Raw genomic sequence first — 25,022 nt, forward strand, 5'->3', positions numbered from 1 at the left:
ATGAAGACAATGAAGACGGGATTCGAAGAAAGGGCTTAGAATTGCTGTGTTAAGGGGGGACGCGCTGGAAGCAGTTCTCAAACTCATGGTTTCATTTATTCACGTATAGATGGGTCTGTGCCCTCATTGGTAACTACTAGACTACTAGGTCCAGCAATTACTAGACTTGTCACCTTTAGAATGGTCTGGAAAAGTTCACTTCAGATTGCTGATTGCAGGCACTTCTAGACAGGCTTTTTCATTTAAGACCCGCTTAGCTAGTCTTGGAGGGGTTGACTACATTCATCTCCTCGTTCTATTGCTGTATTTATTAAGATAAGAATAAGTGCTTTATTTTTGTTTCTGTGTGAAAGTGTGATCGGACCAGTTGAACTTCTTTCTCAATTACGCTCGACAACTTTTTCTTTAATAAGTTAAATGTCTCAAGTTTGAATGGATTTGAATATTATGAGACGTTACAATGAAGTTAGATGGCCGAAACAGAAGAAATAAGTTGTTCAGAAAACCAGTGTCCATTAATCACATGCTTTTGTCAAAATATATACAATGTTTTTAATATATCTACTAAAAATTACATTTATTTACATTTCTCCTCAGGCGAGCAAGTTAATCAAGCGATTCTCACCAAAACGAGTATGGTCCAATTCTTCCTTGGAAATATCCTTGAAATAAATAAAGAAAAGGAGACGGACGTTGGTTAGTTCATTGCGATATGACGAGAAGAGTCTGTTAAGATACATACACTTTGATCCAGTCCAAATATTCAGTTATCTTTGTGTATATACCGGGTAGATGAGGTCTGGCACATCCAACTCCCCAAGATACCAGACCAATCAGCTTGGCGCGTCCATTTTCTCTGATGGTAAGCGGTCCTCCAGAGTCACCCTAGATTATAAAATTTCCAGATATTTTATGATACAAAAATTGTCAGCAAATTACGTGAACATGCAGTTATTACTAAATTAGTTGAATATTTTTTAACCACTGATAAAAGAATCTTATGATACATTTTAATTAGAGTTTATTAAAATCAAAAATTATATTTATGCTTCAAATAAAACGCCTCCCTGTCCTTTTCCCCCGTTCTCAGTGAACTTAAATTTACCAGAATTTTCTGAAGATCTTATTACTAACCTGACAGGAATCCTTTCCCCCATCTTTATAACCAGCACACACCATGGTAGGATATACTGTCTCTTTTCTACCCGCGGTCTTCAACCATTCTACGCACGTGCTCGTGTCTAGAACTTGAACATCTACCTTCTGGAGAACACTGGGAGCAGCTTTCCTACCTACAAGCAGATGACACCAGTTATCATTAAGGAGTTAATTAATTAAGAACGATTTCATGCATTATGTATTACTCGACATGATTGTTAGATCCATAACCAGATAATGGCGTCTTTAGACTCCACTCTACAGACAGATATACAGCCAGTGTAAACAGTTTGATGAAAGAGTGCAGTATATCATCTGTGGATTTTCACAGTAGTTGGTATGTGGTAAGAAGATGAAGATTTATGGCCCATGGCGCATAAAACTCTACAACGAAAGCAACATCTTGAACCAAAACGAAAAAATAAAATAAATAAAAGGTGTCTAAACTAAATAATTCAAAAAAGATCACAAACTTACCATACTCCGTTCTTCCCCAGCCAGTAACAGTAGCCAATCTTCCAGTGAAATTGTCAGATTTATGAGGTAAACAAACAGGGATGATATGCTTCCTGAGAACAGCTGGATGGGACAGTTCTAAGAGTGCTATATCATGCCGGTACGTGGCAGGTTCGTAATCCTCATTGACGACTTTTCTTTTCACAGTGTATTCTTCGTGAGGAAATTCTTCAGAAGTTTCCCTGATATTGTATTCTCCAACCCTCACTCTGAGTGCTGAGGCTGGCGTCCTTAATGGAAGAATAATGCATATGAAACAGGGACTTTGGTTATATCTAGTAGCATGTCATAAATCCCTACCATTTCAACAAAAAGTGATAATTATAAGTTTATTTTACAGTTTTATTTATTGGTTGAACGTTGAGAAGATAGAAGATACTTGTTGACATTGGACTTGAATGTCTGTGGATTGCAATTTTCAGGAAACATGTGTGAAGGGAGATTGTTTCAGAAAACGGAAGTTGAATGAATCAATGAGGAATAAGAAAAGTTGGTTCTGTGTGTTTAAAGTTGGACAGTGAAAGAAAGGATGTGGACTCGTTGCAGAACGTGTTCGGACTACTTTGGAAGAGAGAACGGAAATTATAGGAGACAATTCAGAAGAACAGTGCCCATGGAAGAATCTGTAGAGAAGGTATGCAGCAGAAACAAAACGACTAAGACAGAGAGAGAGACTCTGTTAGTGATGAGTCATTAATTAACTTAGCTGCCCTCTTTTGAATAGAATGTAGAAGTCTGAGAGACATTTTGGAGGCACCGCCCCAGATGTGGGAACAATGTTCCATGGAGGATTTGCGATTTGCATAGAGGGAACAGCTGTTTTGAAGGAAAGTAACGCCGAGAGCAAAAGAGAAAACCAAGTTTTTTAGGTGCAGAGGAAGCAATATTTGTAATGTGCTTGTGCCAAGACAGATTAGAAGTCAGGGTAATCCCCAAAGAAGATATATCATTTTGCCTAGTAATCGGAGTGTCACTAAAGAAAAGCATAGAAGCAGAAGAATCCTTTTTGCGAGATATAAGACAAGACTGAGTTTTAGAATTGAAATCAATTAAGTTGTCTTTGTCCCACTGGAGAATTACCTGGAGATTGGCATTTAAGGAATTGGTAGCGGATATTCGAGGAGTTGAAGCTGATTGAGCAGGACAAGGTTTCTCAAACTGGAAGGTGAAATTCAATGTGCTGTCATCAGCAAAACTATGGATAGGATTTCCGGTGTTTGGAAAAAGCTCTTTAATATTCAAGAGGAAAAGAGTGGGAGAAAGAAGCGAACCTATGGGAATACCAGCTTTCATTAGGTTCTCTTTCTTATGAACGAACACAGTAAGACATTGATGAAATATCATCGCAGTCGCTTCACCGATATTCTGCCGACGGCGATTTATTGTGCCTGATGAAGAAAGCTGATGGAACTAGCTTTCTTCAACAGTCACGATTTCGACAACAGTCGTGAATGATTTGGAAATCGTGACGGCAGTCGTGAAATTGTGATCCTTCCTTCAGCAGTCACGATTTCAACAGCACGATTTCACAACTACAGACCAAGCAACAGAGAATGGAATGGCATGACATCACGGCTCAAAAAAGAATGCCAGAACAGTACAATCGAATGGTGAAATTACGGAAAATATTTTCTTGGATGTTGAGGGAGGCATGTAGGTAGATTGCCTCCTCAAAGGGAAATGTCAACGCGGCTCACTGCATTTTCAGACACTCAGAAAATGGCATCGTTTATTTCATTAAACACAAGCAATGCTAGAAGCTGTTCCCTCGTTAACTCAATATGTGTCTCTGATGGAGTAGTTAATTCCAAGGATGAAAGTGGTATGTCTAATGAAAGGGCCACTCAGTGTACTTTATATGAACCAGGACAAGCAGAGATTCGTGCAAACCCGAATTTAACAGGTATACAATGAAGGTTCATGTAAAACAGTCATTGCAATGCTTCTTTCTCACTCTGTGCAGAAATAGCTTGGGTTCGAATCCAGTCTTGAAGGGAGAATTGTTTATGGACTTTTTTTCGGCTATGGTCAAGTTATTCGGTCTAGGGCATGATTCCCTTGGTTTTTCTCCGGGAAACTCGGATTTTTCAACTTGAAAACATGATAGAACACATCAAATTTACCGATGAGATAATGTAAGTGTGGACGAATTGGATCACTCCAGGAAAAATAATTATTACTGAATATTTTTACGTGCAGAAATTTATTATTAATTAATTGTTAATATTAATTATATATTTGTTTTGTCAGTAAACAATTTCAGGCATTAAATGTTAATAATTGTAATAATTGTACGAGGTTTTATAATACGTTCATTTTGAATTTTTTTCTGTACAGTACTGTACAATTCCCACATATGAATTTAAGATTTCCTGTGACAACAGCGCAATACTCATGAAACCATGATTTGCACAATATGGTCGTTCAAATCATGGTTTCAATGGATTCAATGTCACAGCAGTGGAATCCACTGGACCATCTGGAATGATGACTTGGCATAAAAATATTGTCCAAAAAAAAGCACACCAATTAGCATCACTGCAATCTAATTCAGTGGGTCTCTCAGAGGTCTGTTTTCACTGGAGATGATGAGAACCGTTGAAACAATCGATTCATCCTTTAGAATAATTTGAATTGCTCTTTGATTGGATTCTTTCAGTCTATGGTCGATTTGTTGTTTGATGGACAAAAATCGGGAGTTTCCGGGTGAAAAACCATGCTACCTGGCCTGAGACCGCCTAACACAGCTACGTTGTCAAAACCATCCATAAAGATTCGTCACGTCATTGACGGAATTCGAACTCAAGCCTTTTCCATCCTCTGTGGTTAGATTGGCATCAAAATATAAAATACATAAATAAATAAATTTTCTTTTTATATTCTGAGATGTTAACAGAACAACCATCCGCGAATTTCACGAGCAACCAACCAATGACAATGCAAATGGTATTCTGTTTAATTGAAAACCTTCCAAACCAACGAAAGACAATATCCCATCTTTCGACAAAGATTATCAGAGCTTGATATTTTCCTAACCGCTGGAATTAATTATAGTCCTCGTGGACAGCACAGTTGGTATAACCCTGTCCTCCCCACACTAGTTGGAAAAGACTTGAGTTCGAATCTGGACAATGATGCGAGGAATTTCTGTGAGTCTTTTTCACTGGCTGAGTTAGTTGGTCTCAGAAGAGGGTTGCATGATTTTTTCCCCAGCAGCACCAACAACAGGTTGTTGCTGTTATAGTAAAAGCAATCGATAATTAATAAACGCTCAAACCACTATGGTAGATCAAAATCTCGTCTGTCTTCACCCATTCCAATTTTCACATTTTGAAGAATGGTTAGCCAACTACCAGAATTTATCAGGTTTTAAACAGTGAGTATTGAAATAAATACATTAATCATATGTTCAGAATTAAGAAAAATTGTACAACATTTTATAAAAGAATGTACAGAACTGCTAAAAATTAAAGAACGAATGAATACTTCACTTGTAGACGCAGTGTGCTGCTGTGACAACCCATTTCTTGTGAATCAGAGCGCCACCACAAGCTATTTTCTGGGACAGAACTGATCTTTTAATGACAGCTACCTGGAAGTAAAAATGGATTTCGTTCATGCATATACAAAACTGAATTGCAGAGTATTTTTAGTTGAAATGATCCAGCCGTTTCTAAAAGGTTCGAGTACACTTAGGAAGCTGTTTCGGGTCCAAACCGAGTTCAAAAATGTAATTAATAAAAGAAATTATTCTGCCGAAACTGTCTGTTAAATATTTCTCAAATATAATTGGTGAAATTGAGAATTAGTTGAGATTTGGTGGTGTTCCTTCTGAAAGAACAAGTTTTGATGATCCCTGAAAAGCGCGCGCTCTGCGATTCCATAAAAGAAAGTTTATTTTATTGTCGATAGATGGCGATAGCTATTTTCGATGTCAGATTCTTGTCATGAAATGAGGACATTGTGGGCATATCAGAAACAAGGTACCATCCAGACATAGGGGATGCAGAATTTGAATATGGTGAGTACAATTGTACAGGAGGGACAAAAGTAAAGTGTCATATTAGGGCTACAGAAAATTAATTCATCTGTTGATGTGTGTTGTGTCTGTAAATTGCGTGTTCTCTGGTCGATTTTTTTGTTTTTCTGGATGAAAAACCACGCCTGAGATCAACTAAGGTTCTACTGAACAGTAGAACCTTTTATGGATTTATTGGATGACTGTTTTGGATTAAAAATTGGATTACTCTTCATGTATCAAGAATATCCAGAGAAAAGGAACCACTAGGTGGCAGTGATCCTAATATATTGATGAGGGACTTACTTACTGATGCGACTACTACCATGGGTCAAAGGGAAGGGATTTTGATTTTGTTAAAGTGACTCCAGTGGTCTTAGAGTGTTTTTAAATTCGCTTCACGCGGAGTAATTGATGTTGTTAACAGCAATATTGTTCAAGGATATTGTCTAGATCTAAATGGATTTCAGATGAACTGAAGAGACTCGTGGTAGAGAAGAAAAACGCGTAAGATGGTTATAGATTATCAAGGAACACAGAAATATATGTACTATTCTACAATCCAGTCACGAAGGAGGTCAGGCAAGCTAAGGTGGATTATGGGAGGTCTCTGGCAAAGAATACCAAGAAAAGTAGCAAAGAGTTTTTGTTTTTGTTAATAATAGAAGCAATTAACCACATTGGCCCACTACATTTGAATCCCATGACTAGAGATAATCCTGTTCTGGTTGCTGACACACTGAATAAACATTTTACATCTACATTCACACCTGGACAAGTTTTTAGGGATGGAAACACCAGAAGTACCAAGACAGTGGAAGAGAAATTGTAAGACACAAGTGCATGATGTGATCTGTACATTTATATAAAAAGATGCAGCAAAAGAAGTAAGCAAATCTTTATTCATCATTATGAGCGCATCCTTGGATTGAGAGGTAGTGTCTACAGATTGCAAATGTGCAAATCAATCCAAAAATTGACCAACCAAATTTCTCAATTTGAAAAATACCTTAAGAGCACAAACGTTCGTAAGTTGTAATAGTACCATCACGTTCTGATCTTACAATTCCACCTCGTGGGTAGCATAGTTGGTAGAGTCTCTGTCCTCCCCATATCGGGTGGAAAAGACTTGAGTTCGAGTCGCGCGGATGACGTGGGGAATTTTAATGGGCTTTTTTTTCACAACGTGGCTGAATTAATCTGTCTCAGCCGAGGGTAGCGTGGTTTCGGCCAGATTTGAAACCATTAGCTAGAAGTGCTACGAGACACTGAATATTTGAAAAATTCTCTCACTGTAGATAACTTATAAAGCTAAAAATTTTTTAATTAAGTGACGAACAGTGTGTGTGTCGTTAATATAAAATTTCATGAAAATCCATCCACTGGTTGAGTTATTACATGCGGACGGACGGACGGACAAATAAATAATAATTGCCTGATTTCTATTGATTCGATTTTAATGAAATTTGGGATGACTCAACAAATCTTTCTAAATGAGCCAAGTATAAAAAGAATATTTATCCGCTGAGAGAGTTATTACCCGGTGACGGTTGGACGGACATATATGATGAAGACAGTTGACTCTTTAGGCAACGTAACGCTCCTAACAAGCATTTATTAATTGATTCTTGAATAAAACGTACAAAGTCAAGTATTACTTACATGCCACGGTTGATCTCCAAACTCTACATTTTCGCCTCCAACAATTTTCGCACTTCTGATGTGTGTCTTGCCGCATGCTAAAAACAGAAATTTAAAATATTACAGCACAGAAATTACGCACCCTATAGTTGTGAAGTGATAAAACATGCACTTACTCCAACATTTCTGCCATTCTTCAAAAACATGGTGGAAGCCATTTTTTGACTTGCGTTTGAGAATCGCCTAGATGTCTTTACAACTTCTTCTGAGAGCTGGGAAAGTTTCCCTCTCAACTCCTTTAACTTCGGAAATAAAAAACAAATCGTAGGATGCAAGGTCAGGACCGAAGGGGGGGATGAGGAACGCATTTGACATTAATGCTAGCTAAGTACTCGATGACAATATGAGCAGTGTGAAGTCTCGCATTGTCGTGATGCAGCATCCATCCACCTGCTTGTAAACTGTTCCTTGAATGTCAAAGAAAGAGATGACCAACCATAACCTTTCCTGCATAAGCAACAACTTTTGCTTTTTTAGTGTTGGCAATGACGTAGACTTCCAAACTCTGGGTCTAAATCATGAAGCTATCTCACATCTGCCATTATCACCTCGTGCAGAAACTTGCCATCTTCAATAACCATCCGTTGTAGCTCCTGAAAATCCTTCACTCGAACTTGCTGTTATTCAGGTGTGAGTAGTCTTGGAACCCAGCGTGCACAAACAAGTGTTATATGCAAATGGTCATGGAGTATACCTCACGTGCTTCCTACTGATATTCTCAACATCTCTGCCAGTTGCCTTACTGTTATACGACGATCTTCTCTCCGATTACAGAAGCATTGTTTATGGTTTCTGTGATGAAAGCAGTGGTTGGAGCTCCAGGACCACCAATTTGTGTGATTGAATCACGTCCATCTTTAAATACTCCAAACCATCTGAGAACTGTGCTATATGGAAGCGTATATTCACGATAAGTCTCTTTTAACATTTTCTACGCTTCAGCTGATGTTTTCTTGAAACAGAAATAAAATTTGAGCATAGTCTTCCTCGCATGTCACGTCCAGGAACAGTCATAAACTTGACCAACTGCCAAGGTCACACTTTGCGCATGATTCAATTGCGCATTTGCTATGTGATGCATCTTGGTTTCGTCTTAATGCTAGCCATCCTAAAAGGAATCCAATAACGCACAGTTCAGTTGTGAAACTGGTGAAGAAATTTAAAAATGACATGTTTGCTCATCGATGAATTGGGAGGAGAGGATCAGTGGAGTGGGCACCACGACCACCTGACCTTAACCAGCTGGACTTTTGGGGATTCCTGAAGGCACAGGTGTATGCCTCAAAAATCCAAGATCTTCTTCATCTTAGGGAGAGAATTCCCAAGGCTTCTGCTGCTGTCAATCCTAATATACTGAGAAGAATCCAATCAAACATGGTAAACCGGCTGAGAAAATGCGTGAAGAGTCAGCGTGGACACGTTGAACACATATTGCAAATGAGAGTAAGCATACGTAGTGTAAATCCCATTGGTTCCAGACTTTTCAGAGGTTTGCAATATCTGTAACTGGTTTCTAATGCCCAATCAGCATTGGACCATTTGCAGATATTGCAAGTGTATAAAAACAGTTTTTCGTTTATGGATCTGATATTGTATATTTGATGACATTCAATCAACTTCAAATAAGATAATTTGAGATTTTATGACTACTTTTTGCTTTTCTTATAATAACAACCGTTAAAGAGATCATTAATCAGAAGAGAAAACGCCAAATGTGGTCTATTAATTATATGGGTCGTACTTACTGGCGTCTCTTACTGCAGCCAGAGTAGAAGGTTCGGCGTTTCTCGGTACACAGCAGGCCCACATCATCCCACCGCTGCAGAGGTCAAGCGGACGTTTACCCTGAAACCAGCAACTGAATCCAAGGCCACAGGGATAGTTGTTTCCCTCATAGAAGCACGTTCTTGGCGCGGCTAAAAAAGAAACGAAAAATGTGTTAGCGTCCCAGTGACATGAATATTTATTCGCTCCCGAACTAATTGTGTAACACCTCGCAATTAGTGGCCTTTAGGTTATCAACCAGTAATTTCTGAAGGACAAATTTGATGAATTACTGGAGGGTAGCCAGGCGAATAGGGGGTTTGGGATGGAAGGATTTATGAAAAGGAAAATGAAAAGAAATAAATGAGAGGTAATTTACTGGTCACATCTATACCGATGATCAATTTTACTAGAAAGGAGGTTCAGTAAAAACATAGAAATAAAACCTAAATGCTACCAGTATAATGGTAAGATAAATCCTCCACCTCGGTGTTGATCCAATCTACGATCCCGAAGGAGTACTTTAGTATTCGGACTGCGTAAGTGTTTATGGCTGTCACCATGTTCCCCCATTAGGTTTGATTTTAGCAGGCTTTTTAGTCTCTGATGGTGTTTCTCAGGCAGGTGGGCCTTGATCTCCTTGTGTTCTAACTGGCGAGCCTGCATCAACCCCAGATATTTGTAGGTCTCTCCCTCTATCATGGCTTCAATTTATTCACCAGACTTCAACTGGTAGTTTCGTCTGGCTGGATGTCCTTGGAGCAATCCATTGGGTATTCCATTTGTGTAGTCCAAATTGCATCCTGATGTCAGTGGTGAACTCTTCGGTGATCGGAAGTAGCTGTTGGAGTTGATTCTCGGTTGCGGAATAGAGTTTGATGGTATCCATGTACATCAGGTAAGAGAGGGTGTACGTGTTCTTCCTCCAGTCTTTTAGGGTATATCTGTGCTTGCTGTTGTTGAGCATGGTGGACACTGAGTTGAGTGCTGGACAGAATCATAATGGGCTCAGAGCATTTATCTGGAATATTTGTCTTCTGAAGGAGATCGGTCTGGCCGTGATGTTCTCAACCTTGATGGTGGTCTTCCATTTTGCCATGCTTGCTTGCTTCTGGGAAGCATGTCAGTGTCATGTTGGCTTTGGTATATCTTCAGCGTCTCTATCAGACTGGTATGAGGCACTTGCAGTAAGCGATGTAAACGACGTGTACAGGTTGCGATGCTTCTTGTAGACTTGCTCCATAACTGTAGTGTCAATGGTCAGTTGCATCTTGCACACTTTGCTCATTTGCTTACTTCCTTTCTGCTACTTGGCCATGATGTTCTAGTTCCTCAAATGGTCTGATATGTTCTTAATTATGGAGCTGGTAAGGATCTTGTACACAGTTGGGGCACAGGTGATCAGGGGAAGTATCGGTCTGTATTTCGCCTAGTTTGTGGTGTTTTTGTCCTTTCCCTTCAGGTAGATGATTCCTTGAGTCAGAGACTCTGGGATTGTGTTAGGGTGCCTTATTACCTAGGCGTACTGTTTCGCTATGTGTGTGTGTGTGTGTGTGTGTGTGTGTGTGTGTGTGTGTGTGTGTGTGTGTGTGTGTGTGTGTGTGTGTGTGTGCAGCTGAACTTCTTGTACCAGTAGTTGTGGATGTTATATACACCTGGGGTTTGGCAGTAATGGGACTTCCTGATCGACTGTTGCACTTCCTCCCGAATCTCTCAATCTGTCATCTCTTGTACGTCCTTGGTTTTCTTCCGTTCTAGATCTATCCGAGGGTATGGCCGTTATGGCTAATTTAGTGCTCCACTGCTTTCCCCAGAGCTCCTTCTGGTTGGGGGGTTCTTTCCTTCTACTCTTGTCAGAGTTTCCTGTAGAAGGCTCTCTGGTTTTCATCAAATATCCTGTGGCGTTTCTCCTCTGGGCACTCTCCCTGTAATGACGAAGTCTCTTGCTGAGTGCCAGAAGTTTCTGCTTGAGGGTGTCAAGGTATTCTTCGATTCTCTGATTATAAGTCTCCTGTGTACTGTGGATGTTTTCTTTCTTTAGAATGGTCTTCACTTTTCTGATCAGCTTCTTACTTCTGTTACCCCATTAGTGCTGGGGTCAGTTGGCCTATCTTCGCTCTTATCTTTTCTGTCCTCTGCTGTAGCCTTCTTTCCTAGGCTGGAGGTTCCTTGTCTTTGCATTTTGGTTTCCTTTTGGTTTCTGGTTTCTCTTCCGTTCACCCTGGCGTGTGTAAATTGCTGTGTGGATGGTGTCTAGTGTTACTTTGTTGTTGTTGAAGTAATCCGGTGTTATTCACCAAATAAGGTGATCTGTGACTTGATACAGGATTTTCTTGGATCTCTTATTCGGTATGGTGTGGATTTTTGTGGGGTCCATTCCCACGAATTCTGCTAGAACTCCTAGTATGTGCAATGCCTTCTTTTATTCTATTGTCGCGACCTCGTCTGTTTCCACTTTGGCTGCTTGGTGTTCCTCCTCTAGTCTTGTTCAATAGATGGAGGTGAGTCAGATGAGGTCTGATGAAGCGACTTTCGCAATTTTTTTCGCGGTGAAGATCGAACCTCGGTCCATGATATTGGTTATCAGCTAATCATGCATTTCATTATTATTATTATTATTATTTATTTTTTTTTTTCATAACTATTGTCACTGACTTTTGGTAGGATATGTACACAACTTCAATGCCAACATTTATATTTAAATGTTGCGCGCATTCTTTCAAAGCATTATTCTTTTTCAAATTTTCAAGCATGGTAAGTAGAAAAATTATTATTTTAAAAAATATTCGAGAGAGAGAGAGAGAGAGAGTTGAGTTTGTAACTGCACTATTAGCTTTCGAAATTGTCTCCGAACAATATTTAATCAAGTTTAAAGAATCTGAAATGGGATTCGAACTCGGGTATTCCCACTCGCTGTGGGGGAGGACGGTGATTACACCCTTCAGTTCAAAAAGATGGTAAACTTTTGTAAAATAATTTTTGTGATCTTACCTAAGAAGTACTGAAAAATGTTGAGCAGATGGAATGCAAGGTTTGGGTCAAGGGGTCTTGCCGAAGAGGGCCTGAACCTTTCGCTTCTCACGTACACGTCTCTTGCAGAAGTGACGAATTTTATTACGATAAACAGTAGAAATGATCTGAAGATCCTGAAAGGGATAAACGAAGTATGATCTTAAAGATATGCATCATCTATGCTATGTATAGACTATGACGTCATTGTATTTTATTAGATATCTTCTGATAACACACAAAACCCAGAACCCACTCTTACCTACCAGTCAATCCTACCGGTCGATATGTTTGTTTTGCTCATTGAAAAACCGGAAGTTTCCTGAAAAAAAACCCAACAAAAACCGCCTAAACTGCGAAATGGGATAAACTGAGAGATTTTTATTCTTCTTTTCTATAATGGGATTACTGTTTTAAATCTTCTGATGTCAATGTTTGCTCAGATGGTGTCAGTGAAATCATTCTTGTAGGGATGAAATCCTTTATTCCACACTCCACCTTAAAATCTCGTCCATTATCTGGACCTTGGTTTTTCAATAAATGTGCTAAGACTGTTCAAGATAAGAATGTTGAATATTGCAATTGGCTTGTATTCAAATCTCCAGGTTCATTTTCTTGTTCAAAAGGCATACTGGTCTCTTGCCAAAGCTCCTGGCCTCAACTTTTGCCCATCTATACTATCATCTCTGTTAAAACCTGATGAGTCCTGCCATTCCTTGTACAATACATTTAATGCCGCTTGTGGTCTTCCATGAAAAGGATGTCAGAAGAATTTTGAACAATCTTGATGTCAAAAGAGCTCCAAGTTCTGATGGTATGTCCCCGCTTGTTCTTAAAACCTGTTTCTGCTCTGTGTCACCTTTTTACGTTTTCTTATTTTACCGGTGTTTTTCCTTCTCCTTGAAATTTCCCATATCTAATCAGTTCCTAAAAAAGGGTAAAAAATCCCTCCCAAACAATTATCATCCCATTGCAATTACTTCTAGTCTTTCTAAAGTAATGGAGAAATCAATTAACCTCCAACTCCTAAACGATCTATAAACCTTCCATCTGATTAATGATCGCCAGTATGTAGTCCGTGAGTGTTGATCCACTGGTGATATATTCACTTATGTTACCCATCTATAGACAAATTCAATAGAAAAGTTTGATGAAACTTAAGCAGTTGCTCTTGATATTTCAGAGGCTTTTGATCGTGTTTGCATAAAGGTCTTCTAAATAAACTTCCATCTTATGGTCTGCCAACAGTTTTTTTGTAATTGGGTATCATATTGCACTCCATCTTCCACTTTGAGAAACCTTACCCTGCACAAACGTCTTCGATTTCTCAAGTAGCCTCGCCCTATACATATCTCCAATCCTCCCCCCCTCTCCGAGTTCTCTAGACTCCTTTCAAAAGAGGACAGTTAGATTACTTAATGACCAATCTCTCTCTCTTACAGTACCCAGCCAGCATCCTTTTAGTGTCCAACTTCAAACTCAGGGAACCAACTTTCTTTCTTTCTTCCTCATTTATTCCTTCAACTTCCGTTTTCTGCACCAGCTTCCCTTCGCACGTATTTCCTGAAAATTATAGTCTGCAGAAATTTAAGTCAAATATCAAAATATCTTCTTCTGTCCTCTCAACCTTCAACCGACGCATGATACTTACTGCTATAGGTTCTAATACCTTTCGTGTTTGGGGTTGCCTAAAACAAAGTGGATATTACATAGCTGTCACATCTGTGATGAAAGAAATAATTAAATCGATTGATCAAACGAATCTCCAAAACCGAATTCACAACTGGAACAATATAGCTTTTTTCAAAATTCTTGTAGCAGTGATTGGTTTAATTCTTATAATTTTTGAACTTCTTTTACTTTATTACGTACTGAATACACAAAACTTGATTATGTGTGTGTGTGCGTGAAGTTCTGCAGCCGGGAGTCGAGGTCACAGGGTCGCCTTCGCTGACGTTACCGGCATTTTGCTATAAATCACTAGTTCGAGTGTTAAATCGCACGCTTAAAGAATAAGGAAGGAATTTTAGTTCAGGGATTACTGGTACAGTACCACTTTGAATTAGGGACGTCTGTCGAAGTCGTGTCACATTTATAAAGAAGATAAAATAACCCGAGTTCGAATCCCATCGTGAGGAAATTTCATGGGCCTTTTTCACAACGTGGCCGAGTTAGTTGTTCACAGTGGCACGGTTTTTTCACCTGTAACCTCAGATTTTTTTGTTTCAGCAAATAGGCAAATCGACCATAGAACACACAATTTAACAGACGTATTGTATAAAGCGCAATATAGCCAAAGTGACTTATGCGCATATAAAATACTAGAATAACTGTCTGTCTGTCCATCCGCATGTAATAACTCGAATTCCAGTGGACGAATTTTTAGTATTTCAGTGTTGTATGGAAAATTAAACAGAAGAAGATGCTTTAAAAAAGTATATAGGAGAAGAGTAATAAATATAACTGTATCGAACCCGATTTTCCACAGCCTGCGAAATAAGTTAACTGGCTCAAGTTTTACGTCGGAGTGTAACTGTTTTTTTTTAAATGTGACCGAGTTCGGTTCATTATGAATAACGTGACCTGGAGTGTGTTACTATTTAACCATTATTGTTCACCCGAGACCAGGATAATCGGACCTGCACTCTTCAACCAAAGCTTCCTCACATGACGAGTGTGCTCTTTCTCTTCTCACAATGAAACCTCAGAGGCGTAAACAATTGTGGTATTATATTTCCTGTTAGGTGGTTTAGATGCAAGATCGACTATCAAACTAAAAAAAATACAAGCCATCTTTGTTGGCTGCATGTACAGAAACATTAGATGGTAGATGGGTTGCAGCCCATTTTGTTTCTTCTTTTTTTTTTAATGACCTTTTCTAACCTTCACAAAAATATCAGAAATGTATATTTGGCTTGCTGAAAATTGGGTTTTTTATCCAGCTGAATCTACTCAATATGGATGGGTACAATATCCTAAATAATACGCAACTGTTCAATGATTTCGTTGTTATATTTGGGTGAGGACATACGAGATTCAGATGATGTGAATTGAACTTGACTGGTTAGGAGAAAGGTTTCTTCCAATGAATGAATACTTTTCTCGAATTGCCACAAAATTGTAGAGTACACTAGAATTTTAACGCCCCATTTTCCAAGCTTCAGCGAGTCGACATGATTGAATGGAATTCAGAGCCATTAGTTCAGCCATTACTAGGATCTCTTCAAAATGTGTTGTGACATGAAATACTATTTTATTGGAACCAGGTAAGGATTATATGCGAATTCTGTCGATAATGGCATTACTGGGATATCCGGGTATCGAGGTTAGGTTGCTTCTGATAACAGTTGACGGATCTAGTCCATGCCCACAGAAACAAATTCAAATCATGCAGAACCACTTTACTATTCTGGAGTCGACATGGCATGACTAAATGCATTGTCTGTGATACTTATACACAGACAGCAATCCGTATGCACTACATGTTTGAGAACCACTAAATCTCACAAGCTTCCTCCTTGTAATTTGCATTTTACCTCTACTTTAACAGTATTACAATCAGTTTATTCCCAACAAGTTATCCCTGAAGAGGACGCATTTATTGGGGTTGTTTTAGGGTTTTAGCAAAACGGAAAACCAAGTTTCTGGGAGAAAAAAACTATGCTACCCTCTTCTGACAACGAATAACTCGGCCACGTTGTGAAAAAGACCCATAAAAATTCCTCACGTCATCGAGGACTCGAACTCAGGTCTTTTTCACCCGTTGTGGAGGAGGACAGCGATTCTACCAACTTTGCTACCCATGAGGGAGAAAATGCAAGTTGCTAATTTATAGATATGCTTAAAAGACTCATTACAAATAATTATTTCAACAATTTTGAAACATCAGAGTCTTGTTAAAAAGTTTGAATCCAGATCATCATTTTTTAACTATGTTTAAAAAGATGCTTCTTCAAACTTGAATCATGAATCTGGTGAACAGGAAAATTAGGATTACACCTCGGACATCTGTTCAAGTAAAGCTCTACATTTCGCTGTTCAGCAATTACTAGATGATATAATGAGTTCCTTAAATACTGATCTCCAAATAAATCTCCAGTGGGGCAAAGATTACTTAATTAACTTCAATCCTTCTAAAACTCAGTCCTATCTGCTACCACGCAAAGAGGATTCTTCTGTTCCTATATGCATATCTTCGACGATATCAATTTTCTAGACAATACGCATACATCTCCTAGGGATTATCCTGACTTCTAATCTCTCTTGGCATAAGCACATCATAAATATTGCATCCTCTGCATCTAAAAAAAACTGGGTTTTGTCTTTCGCTCTCAGCGTCCACTCTGTACAAATCTCAAATCCGCCTTACCACGGAATATTGTTGCCACATCTAGGGCGGTGCCATCAAAACGTCTCTCAAGCTCCTAGACTCAATTCAGAAGAGGGCAGCTAGATTGATTAATGATCCATCTCTAACAAAGTGTCCATTTTGTCTCATAGACGCACTGTTTCTGCTGCATGCATTTTCTACAGATACTTCCACGAGCACTGTTCTTCCGAATTGGCTTCTACAATTCCAGCTCTCTCTTCCAAAGCAGTCCGAACACGTGCTACCGCAACCAGTCAACATCCTTTTATTGCCCAACTTCAGACTCACAGAACCAACTTTTCTCCTTCCCCTATTTATTCCTTTAATTTCCGTTTTCTGAAAATTGCAATCTATAGAAGTTGAAGTCAACAAATATCATCTTTCATCTTGTCAACCTTCAACTCACTCATGACACTCACTTTAAGGGTTGAACTCTAGTCTCCCACAGGATTCGAAACCAGACTTCTGTAAGTCCAGTGTAACCTTACATAACTTTCTTTTATTATTGAAATACAGATTCGAAACTCACCTGATAACTGAACACCGTAAGTCCATAAATAGACAGAAACCTCATGTCCTCCTCTACCATGGCACTAATCCACTTTGACCTAATCTAACACATACAAACACTCTCTAAAACAACTAACACCTCTGTCAAATATTCAATAATTAGGATTTGGGATTTAACTCCATTAAAACAGTTACTTACATACTCCTGTCATCCGGTTATTGAGTCTCTTCTGGTTTCGCAACAGCCATCGAGCTTTCCGCGTGTTTTCCCTCTTCGAGTACCTCCGCAAGTGACGGAACAGTGTCGTCTCCGGCAAGCAGGTACCCCGAAGTAGGTTACCATCACAAAGTTGGTCAAGTGCAGCCCAGTGTTGAGACCGGGAAGGGGGGGGAAGGGAAACGTTCGCTGCACGAACGCAAGACGTTCCTGTCGACATGAGTCGTCTAACTCCGAAAGCGTCGTTTCGTGGCCTCCTTGAATCGGGGTCACCCAACTTCCGAAGGAACCCCACACCCTCAATCGTATGACCTTCAATGCCCTCCTTTTCTATAACAGCTGAGGAGGCAAAGAAACTCGGGAATTGTAAGCAAACCGGTGAGATATGTTAACGACGCCGTAGTGCCACTTACACTTGTTAATGACCCCTGTAAGGCCGGTTACCCGGAGAAAAGACGCGGCTGCACTTCCCAATTAAATTTTACTTTGCGCTTCAATAAAACACTCCACCAAACAAGATCTGTTTCGTCGACAACTTTCTTAATAATCATTTTATTAAAGAAATTATCGTTATATCACGTGACCAAAATCATGATAATTCCATTTGCCACCATTAATAAATTGGCGCCACCAGTTAGCATCATTTAATACTTCCTGGAAGAGTAGGTCATGATCCGTTACTGATAAAAGCTTATAATTTTGAGGATTTTGAAATACCCACTGTTAAATAGGTTACTCGGGTGGTGTAGCTATAGCAACGACAGCTCTGGGGGGTTGTTCGGTCTTTAGGGGACGATAATGAAGTTCTATTTAAAAGTTTCATTATCGACTTCATGATCTACAGCGTCTTTTCGGGAGCAGGAGTTTTTCATCCCATTAGACATCCCGATAATACGCAATCATAAAAAGCAATATACTAACGCCTCATTGCCTTAGCTACCACGACATAATCAGAAACTACTAACAACCAGTTGAGTTATTGTGCAAGTTCCAAGGTGCATTTTCCAAACTTTAAATTATTGGCTGGTGTGAATCAGCGTCATCTGAACATCGTGGCTGAGTTAGCAGGTCTCAGGAGAGGACAGCGAGGTTTTTTATCCCGGCATTTCGGGTTTCTTTTGTCCAGAATAATAGGCAAACTGACCAGAAAACGCATGCAATATTTATTTATGACACAGACAATACACACAATCCCATTAACCTCAAATCACAGCAGAACTTGTTGAAAGAGGTGCCATGAATTTGGACCTTGACAAATTTGGTACAGTTCTAGTGTCTGATGAGTCCCATTTTAGCCTACAAACAGACTCTAGACGTCATTTCATCTAGCTTCTTCAAAAGCTGCACGAGTTAAACCAATTTTCTAAGTGTTCTGTTAATTTTGTCGAGCAGTGTATATTTGCACCTCTGTTACCACCTGATGGTTCTGTCACAGCCTCAGCTAAAAATAAAGCTGATTTATTAGCAGCCTGATTTTCCTGTAATTCTTGCATCGATGACCTTAGTAAATTTTGAACTTTGAACCTTGAACTACGTCCCCTTTAAACTTTGTACCTTGTCCCCTAAGCAGTGGGGACAAGGTTCAAAGTTTATGATAATTTTGCCGGCTTGAAGATTATCCTTTGTGCATCTGTTAGTGTCCTGGAGGAAATCAACAACTTTAAGTCGTTAGCATATGAAGTCAACGTGTCATGGGCATTCAAAAAGGGTTCAGGGCGTCGGAAAATAGGGGTGTGCCTGAGTGGACGCTATAATATGGTATCCCATCGGAAGTATCAAATTTAAGATGGAACTGATTGTAGTTGGATAAGGAGTTTTATCAAATTTCCTCGAATGATGTCCACGAAGGTGACTTCAACTTGTTCCCTATTGCGCTTCTTTTGAATGAGCATCAGATTATCAAGGCGAATAAAAATTGCTCAGCATCCCTTCATTTAGGATTTTTATGGAGCGTGCTGTTGAAGGGAATGGGTCTTAGATCTTTTGGGTTAATAAGGTGCCCTCGTGTGTAGCACAGTTGGTAGAATCGCCGTCGTCCCCACACCGGGTGGAAAATACATGGGTTCGAACCTGTCAATGAAGCGAGGAATTTTTATGAGCCGTTTTCACCCGTGGCTGATTTAGTGAGTCTCAGGCGAAGACCAATCCGTCTTTTTAATGCAACGTAGTGTGACAAATTGTAAACGATCCTTCCCATCTTAAAATCATCAGCAAACCTTGAAAGCCACCCTTGGATGTCCTCTTCAGTATTATTTATGAAATTTAGAAATAGGAGAACTAGTCTACCATGAAGAGTGATCTGGGAGGGTGGACAAAGGTCTATAATTGAGAGCAGGATCTTACCAGTAACTCCAAATTCTCTTGGTTTATACAACAGCCTTCTATGAGGGAGTATCATTGTTGTTGATGGCCCAAGGGCAGCATGGCCATATTGCGCCAGGGAGTATCATAAGCTTTACTAATGTCAAGATATAATATGGCAAATTTTTACTTGCATCCAACTGCTTAGTGATTACATTGTAATAATTTAGGAGATTGGTCAGGCAGGATCTTCTCTTAACGAACCCATGCTGGAATCTATTGAAGATATCATTTCAGTGACGGTGAATCTGAATCTCATCTTTAATCTTCCTACCACGAAAGTCAAACTCACTCTTATGGTTACCCAACTCCTTTCTAGCACCACCTTTGTGGTCTGGGAAGACCTTATCACTGTTCAGTTTGAGGAAAATCTTCGCGAAGTTCCATGATGCTCTCATTCTCAGTGGATTGAAACATGCACACATACACGATGGCTTGCCTGCTTTTAATTGCAGTAGCCTTCATAACAAAAGCTTCTATTGGCACCTCCAAGGCTTTCAATGATGTTGTGCGTGAAGGTCTTCTAAATGGACTATACACTGTACACTGTCTGTGTTCTGAGGTAAATTTTCTGTTTGCTGAGCGAAAAAATCCTAATTTCCGGGAGAAAAAATCACGCTACACTCGCCTGAGACCGACTAACTCTGCCAACCTTGTAAAAAAGACTCATAAAAATTCCTCGCGTCACAGTCGACATTCAAACTCATTTCTTTTCAATGCGGTGTAGGAAGGATAGCGATCGTACCAACTGTGCTACCCACGAGGGGGTTTTCCAGTTGGACTCTGGAATCCGCCTCAATAGTAATAATGAGATCGTCCGCAAAGGCCTGGGACTCGGCTAGCCCCAGGTCCTGGCAGAGGAATTTGTCCAAGACCATGTTACAAAGGAGAGGACCCAAGACAGATCCCTGGGACAGCCCCTATGTACGTTTCTTGTGATTTTTTGAAAATTTGTATTTATTTCCACTCTTCTGCCTCAAAGGTAGTCTTCCATTGCTTTGTATAAGTTGATGGGTACTGCAGCTTCTCTCGGCCACCAAAGTGAGTCGAATGCCCCAGTGAAATCGACTGAAATGACTAATAGATATTTTTTCTTGCACGTGTGCTTTCCCAAACAGATCTCCAAGGGAATCCACCATAGAGGATCCTGGCTTAAAGCCAAACTGATTTTTAGCTGCCAGGCCTGCCCTTTCATAGTGGTTCTGTATCCGCATGTGGAGCAGCGTCTCGTATAATTTACTGATCACTGAGAGCAGCGCGATGGGTCTGTATGATGCTGAACATTTTGGGTTCTTAGTAGGGTTTTTGAGAATTAGCTTGTTCTTAGTGGCTAAGGAATGTTTAGGTAAAGTGTATCTAGGGTCAAACTGCACCAGGCGTTTCCCCCATCTCCGCGTAGTTTACTTTGTGTGGTGATACGGTTCACTGTAAAGGCCAGAGATTTAAAAGTGTATGGATCTTGAAATGTGTGGTGTCATCTACCGTTGTTCTTCTGGCCATTTAGCCGCCAAGCCCCTGGTGAGGCCCGACGTTGCCCCACTTTCGCTCCGTGGAGGCAGACCAGGTACCTAGTAATTTGCAGTTACTCTGGCAGGTCCTGCCGCCTATTTTCCTGAGATTTCAATGGCAAGAACCTAAAAAAAAAAAATAAATAAATAAATAAATAAAATAAAATAAAATAAATTTTGCACATTGTATGTTGATCACATACATGTTTCCAGGTTTGAAGGGGTTGCGTTTGAGAATTTAATGGCCGAGGAGAGGGTAAAATAATTTAAAGAAGCTAGAATTTTGGTGTGGGTCTTGCACTGGCATACAGATAGAAAAGGGAGGAGACTGAAGGCTGGGGGGGGGAAACTAGGAAAGAGTGGGGTCAATAGAATAGATGACCCCAGCATGTGCCAGTGGGGCATGACCATGCCCCACCAGAGAGAAAGATGTGGGATGGCAATAAGAAGGCTGTCGTCTCCCCTTCTGCCAGGAGAGGGAGGGAGGAAAGTGTGCCCAGCAAGGGAGCCTGCACAGGTCGCAGTATGGCCTGGCAGCTGCATGTTTGCTTGAGTCAGGTCCTTGGCTGGGTCCTAGTTGTCCCATCCGTGTGTAGGTTCCTGTCTGTGGTTGTCACTTGGCAGCAGGACAGATGCCTTAGTCAGGTGCGTAGTTGTGGATATTTAGTCCAGTCTGTAGTTGCTTATGTCTCTGTCTGGAGTCATGGTCATTAGTTGTTGGATCCGAGTTTGTCGAGTCCAGGTGTAGGATCCTGTCCGTAGTTGTCACTTAGCACCAGGACAGATCCATTAGTCAGGTCTGTGGTTGCAGGTGTTTGGTCCAGTATGTGATTACTTCAGTTTATGCTGTTTCTTCCTGGGATGCAATCCCTTTGTGGATTGTCTCGATGGAGACTGACCGTGCACCTTATATGGTTGTTTGCAAAGACATATCTTGCGGGCCTGAGAATCGCTATTGTAGCTGTGGGGGCGGAAGAGTATGCATTCTGTCAAAAAGATCTTGTGCAAAGTTTGCCAGTGCTTTGCAGCTGTGCTCCTCCTCCAGTAAGCGTTCCTCTTGATTCTCTGGTGCATAATGTAATTCTGTAATTAGTCGGCATCGGAGGCCTTCATAAAGTTTGAAGTGGTACATTAAATGCTCCCACGTTTCCACTAAGCCACAATGACAGAGGGGAGTGTTGCTCAGTCCAAAGGTCATCATGTTTGAATCTGATGGTGCCGTGGCCAGCAATCCTGGGGAGAGCTAGCTTGGGTATACGGCCGAGACAGTTGGGAGGAATTTTCGCGTTATTTGCCCTTTTGTTGAGTTTTGCCAGGTTTGCTGGAGATGTACAGTTAGTCTTCTTTTCTCTATTTTCGGTACGCTGGCTACATTTAATGTGAAATTTAGGCAGGTATCCGGTATGCCTCCGGAAAGGCTGTAGAGGAGTCCACTGCGTATCACTTCCAGGTCCAAGGGGAGGGCACCCGTGAGCACCTGAAGCGCGTGTGTACTCACTGTTTTGCAAGCTCGAGAGATAGTCAGTAAGATGTACCTCTGTATGGTTTCTAGTTTTCTTTTATTAGTTGCAGTGGTTGCTTTCTTGTACCAGACACCGGAGGCATAGAGGATGACTGGCAGGAACACAGTTTTGTGAAAAAGAGCAAGGGTTTTCTTCTTTATGCCCCAGTCCTTGCGGGTGATTCTTGCAAATAGTGACGAGTAATTTCTGATTTTATTTCTGAGATAGTTAAGATAGGGAGTGAAGGATAGGTTTCTATCAAGGACAACCCCAAGAAATTTCATTTCTGTAGTCAGCTTGACGGTAGTTCCTTGTACTTTTATTTGGGGGGGGGGCATCCTGGTGTCCAGGATTCCCCAAAGTAGGATCCAGTTTGTCTTAGTGGATGATATCTTCAGGTTATTTTCGTCAGCCCATTGTTGTAGAGTGGCGAGCGCCCGGTTTGCTGTGTTTTCCAGCTGTGCCCTGGAGTTTTCTGCCACCGTCAGGGCAAGGTCATTCGCATTCGTCTGGGAGGCTGCATTTCCAAGGTTGAGGAATCCGTCCAGTACCACATTCCAAAGCAGTGGGCCCAGGACGAAGCCCTGTGGGCATTCTCTGTAGATGCGTCTGTTATTGTACAGTAAGAAGCAGTGACTTTTACTGACCTGTCACACAGGTAATGTTTAGGTAGGTGGTAAACGTCAGCACGGTTGGTACATGGACTACACCCAGGGAATCCCAGCAGAACATCGCCCAAAGCGTGAAATCGCCGCCCCCCGTTTGTTTACCCCACACGGTGCATCCAGGTGCCATCATTTCCCCAGGTAAACGACGCACACATACCTGGCCAGCGACGTGGTGCAGCATGAAACGTCATTCATCGGACCAGACGACCTTCTCCCAATCACTCAAGATCCAGTTTCGATGCTCGCGTGCTCATTGTAGGCGCTGTCGCCGGTCAACAGTAGTTAGCATGGGCACTCGAAGCGGCCTGCGGCTACGCAGCCCCATTTTCGGCAGGATTCGATGTACTGTGTGTTGTGACACAATACATGCATTCCAATTACCGGCGAGTTGCGCCACAGTCTCCCTTCTGTTGCTACGTACCATCCGGGAGAGCCTTCGCTCACCTCGAGCATCGATGAGCCGAGGTCGTCCAACACTTCCCCGGTGGTTCGTGAGTTCCTCCTTCTCGGACCGCTTTCGGTAGATACTAAGCCGTGAGCATCCCAACAGCCGTGTCGTTTTGGATATGCTCTGACCAGTCTGCGCGTGTAGCACAGTGGTATTGTCACCGTTCTCCCCACACCGAGTGGAAAAGGCTCGGGTTCGAATCCAGTCGATGACGCGAGGAACTTGAATGCCTTTTTTCACTCCGTGGCTGAGTTAGTCGGTCTCAGGCGTTGATAGCAAGGTTTTTCCCCAGAAACTGGGGCTTTTCGTCCAGCAAACAGATAAATCGATCAGAGAACACACGCAATTAATAGACATAAGGCACAGCACGGCAGATGAATTTAATTATTCGGGTGGCCTAAAAATAATAGTTTGGTTTTTTTTTGATAGTTCTGAGCCAGTCGTCTGGCCATTTCAAATTGGCCTTTGTCAAACTCATTTAAGTCTGTTGCCTTTCCCATCTGAAGAAGAAGAGTAACACTGATGAACGGAGCTCAGTATCAGTGTTTTTTATACGGTGTCCCGACCCGCGTACACGCAGTAGTTCACCTGAAGTTGCTTCGATTTGCATAACGACTCGCTGGTCATAATGTTTTGGCTCATCGGTGTATATTGTTGTCGTATTTAGTATTGTAGTATAGAACATTGCACACAATTAGTTGTATTTTTTTTTTAATATAATCTGAAATCTGACGAGAATCAAGTTCAAAGATTGTTTCATTTGGATTGCGTTCCCTTGGCCATAGGAGTCCATCCTACCATAATTTTAATACCTAATATGATGGGAATTGGAAGTTTGCGTTATCATATATACTGAAAGGACAGAATTCGTGGTAGATCAGTTTCCTGGGCAACGCGACAGTCAACCCTCTCGCTAGTGGACGAACCCACCACTTGGCAGGTATATAGGTACACTGCATTCACGTAGACGGTAATTCAATGCTAGTAGGGATAAACATCGTGAGTTAACAGACTTTAAAAGAGGGATGAAAGTGGATGCCCGACGCATAGGCCACTATCGGCGAGTTGGTACAGAAATTGCACTTTCCCCGTTCAGCCAACTGGAGAGCGACAGTGGCATAAATAACCCCGACTTAAGCGAGAGAGGTGCCAGAAAAATCTCCCCCAAAGCCATCAGGCAATCACACCACAGTCCCATTGCTAACACCACGACACAGGACTATGCCTCAACTAGGAGAAAGAACATTGGCACTAGACCTTGAATGATTGGAGA

General features: G+C 40.9%; 1 protein-coding gene across 1 annotated transcript; it reads right to left on the bottom strand.

Annotated features, from left to right (window-relative positions):
* Positions 1-729: 729 nt before the first annotated feature.
* On the bottom strand, positions 730-17,124 carry LOC150091774 (trypsin-1-like). The gene is made up of 8 exons (XM_090369634.1): positions 17,065-17,124; positions 12,210-12,303; positions 9,139-9,309; positions 7,355-7,431; positions 5,166-5,266; positions 1,636-1,904; positions 1,135-1,292; positions 730-885 (listed from the first exon to the last, which is right to left on the bottom strand). The coding sequence occupies exons 1-8, from the start codon at positions 17,122-17,124 to the stop codon at positions 730-732; spliced, it is 1,086 nt and encodes a 361-aa protein (XP_090225760.1).
* Between the last annotated feature and the right edge of the window lie 7,898 nt (positions 17,125-25,022).

The sequence above is a fragment of the Mastigoproctus giganteus genome, chromosome 1, assembly GCF_048544385.1.
Source record: "Mastigoproctus giganteus isolate SK-2022 chromosome 1, ASM4854438v1, whole genome shotgun sequence".
NCBI classification, from domain to species: Eukaryota; Metazoa; Arthropoda; class Arachnida; order Uropygi; family Thelyphonidae; genus Mastigoproctus; species Mastigoproctus giganteus.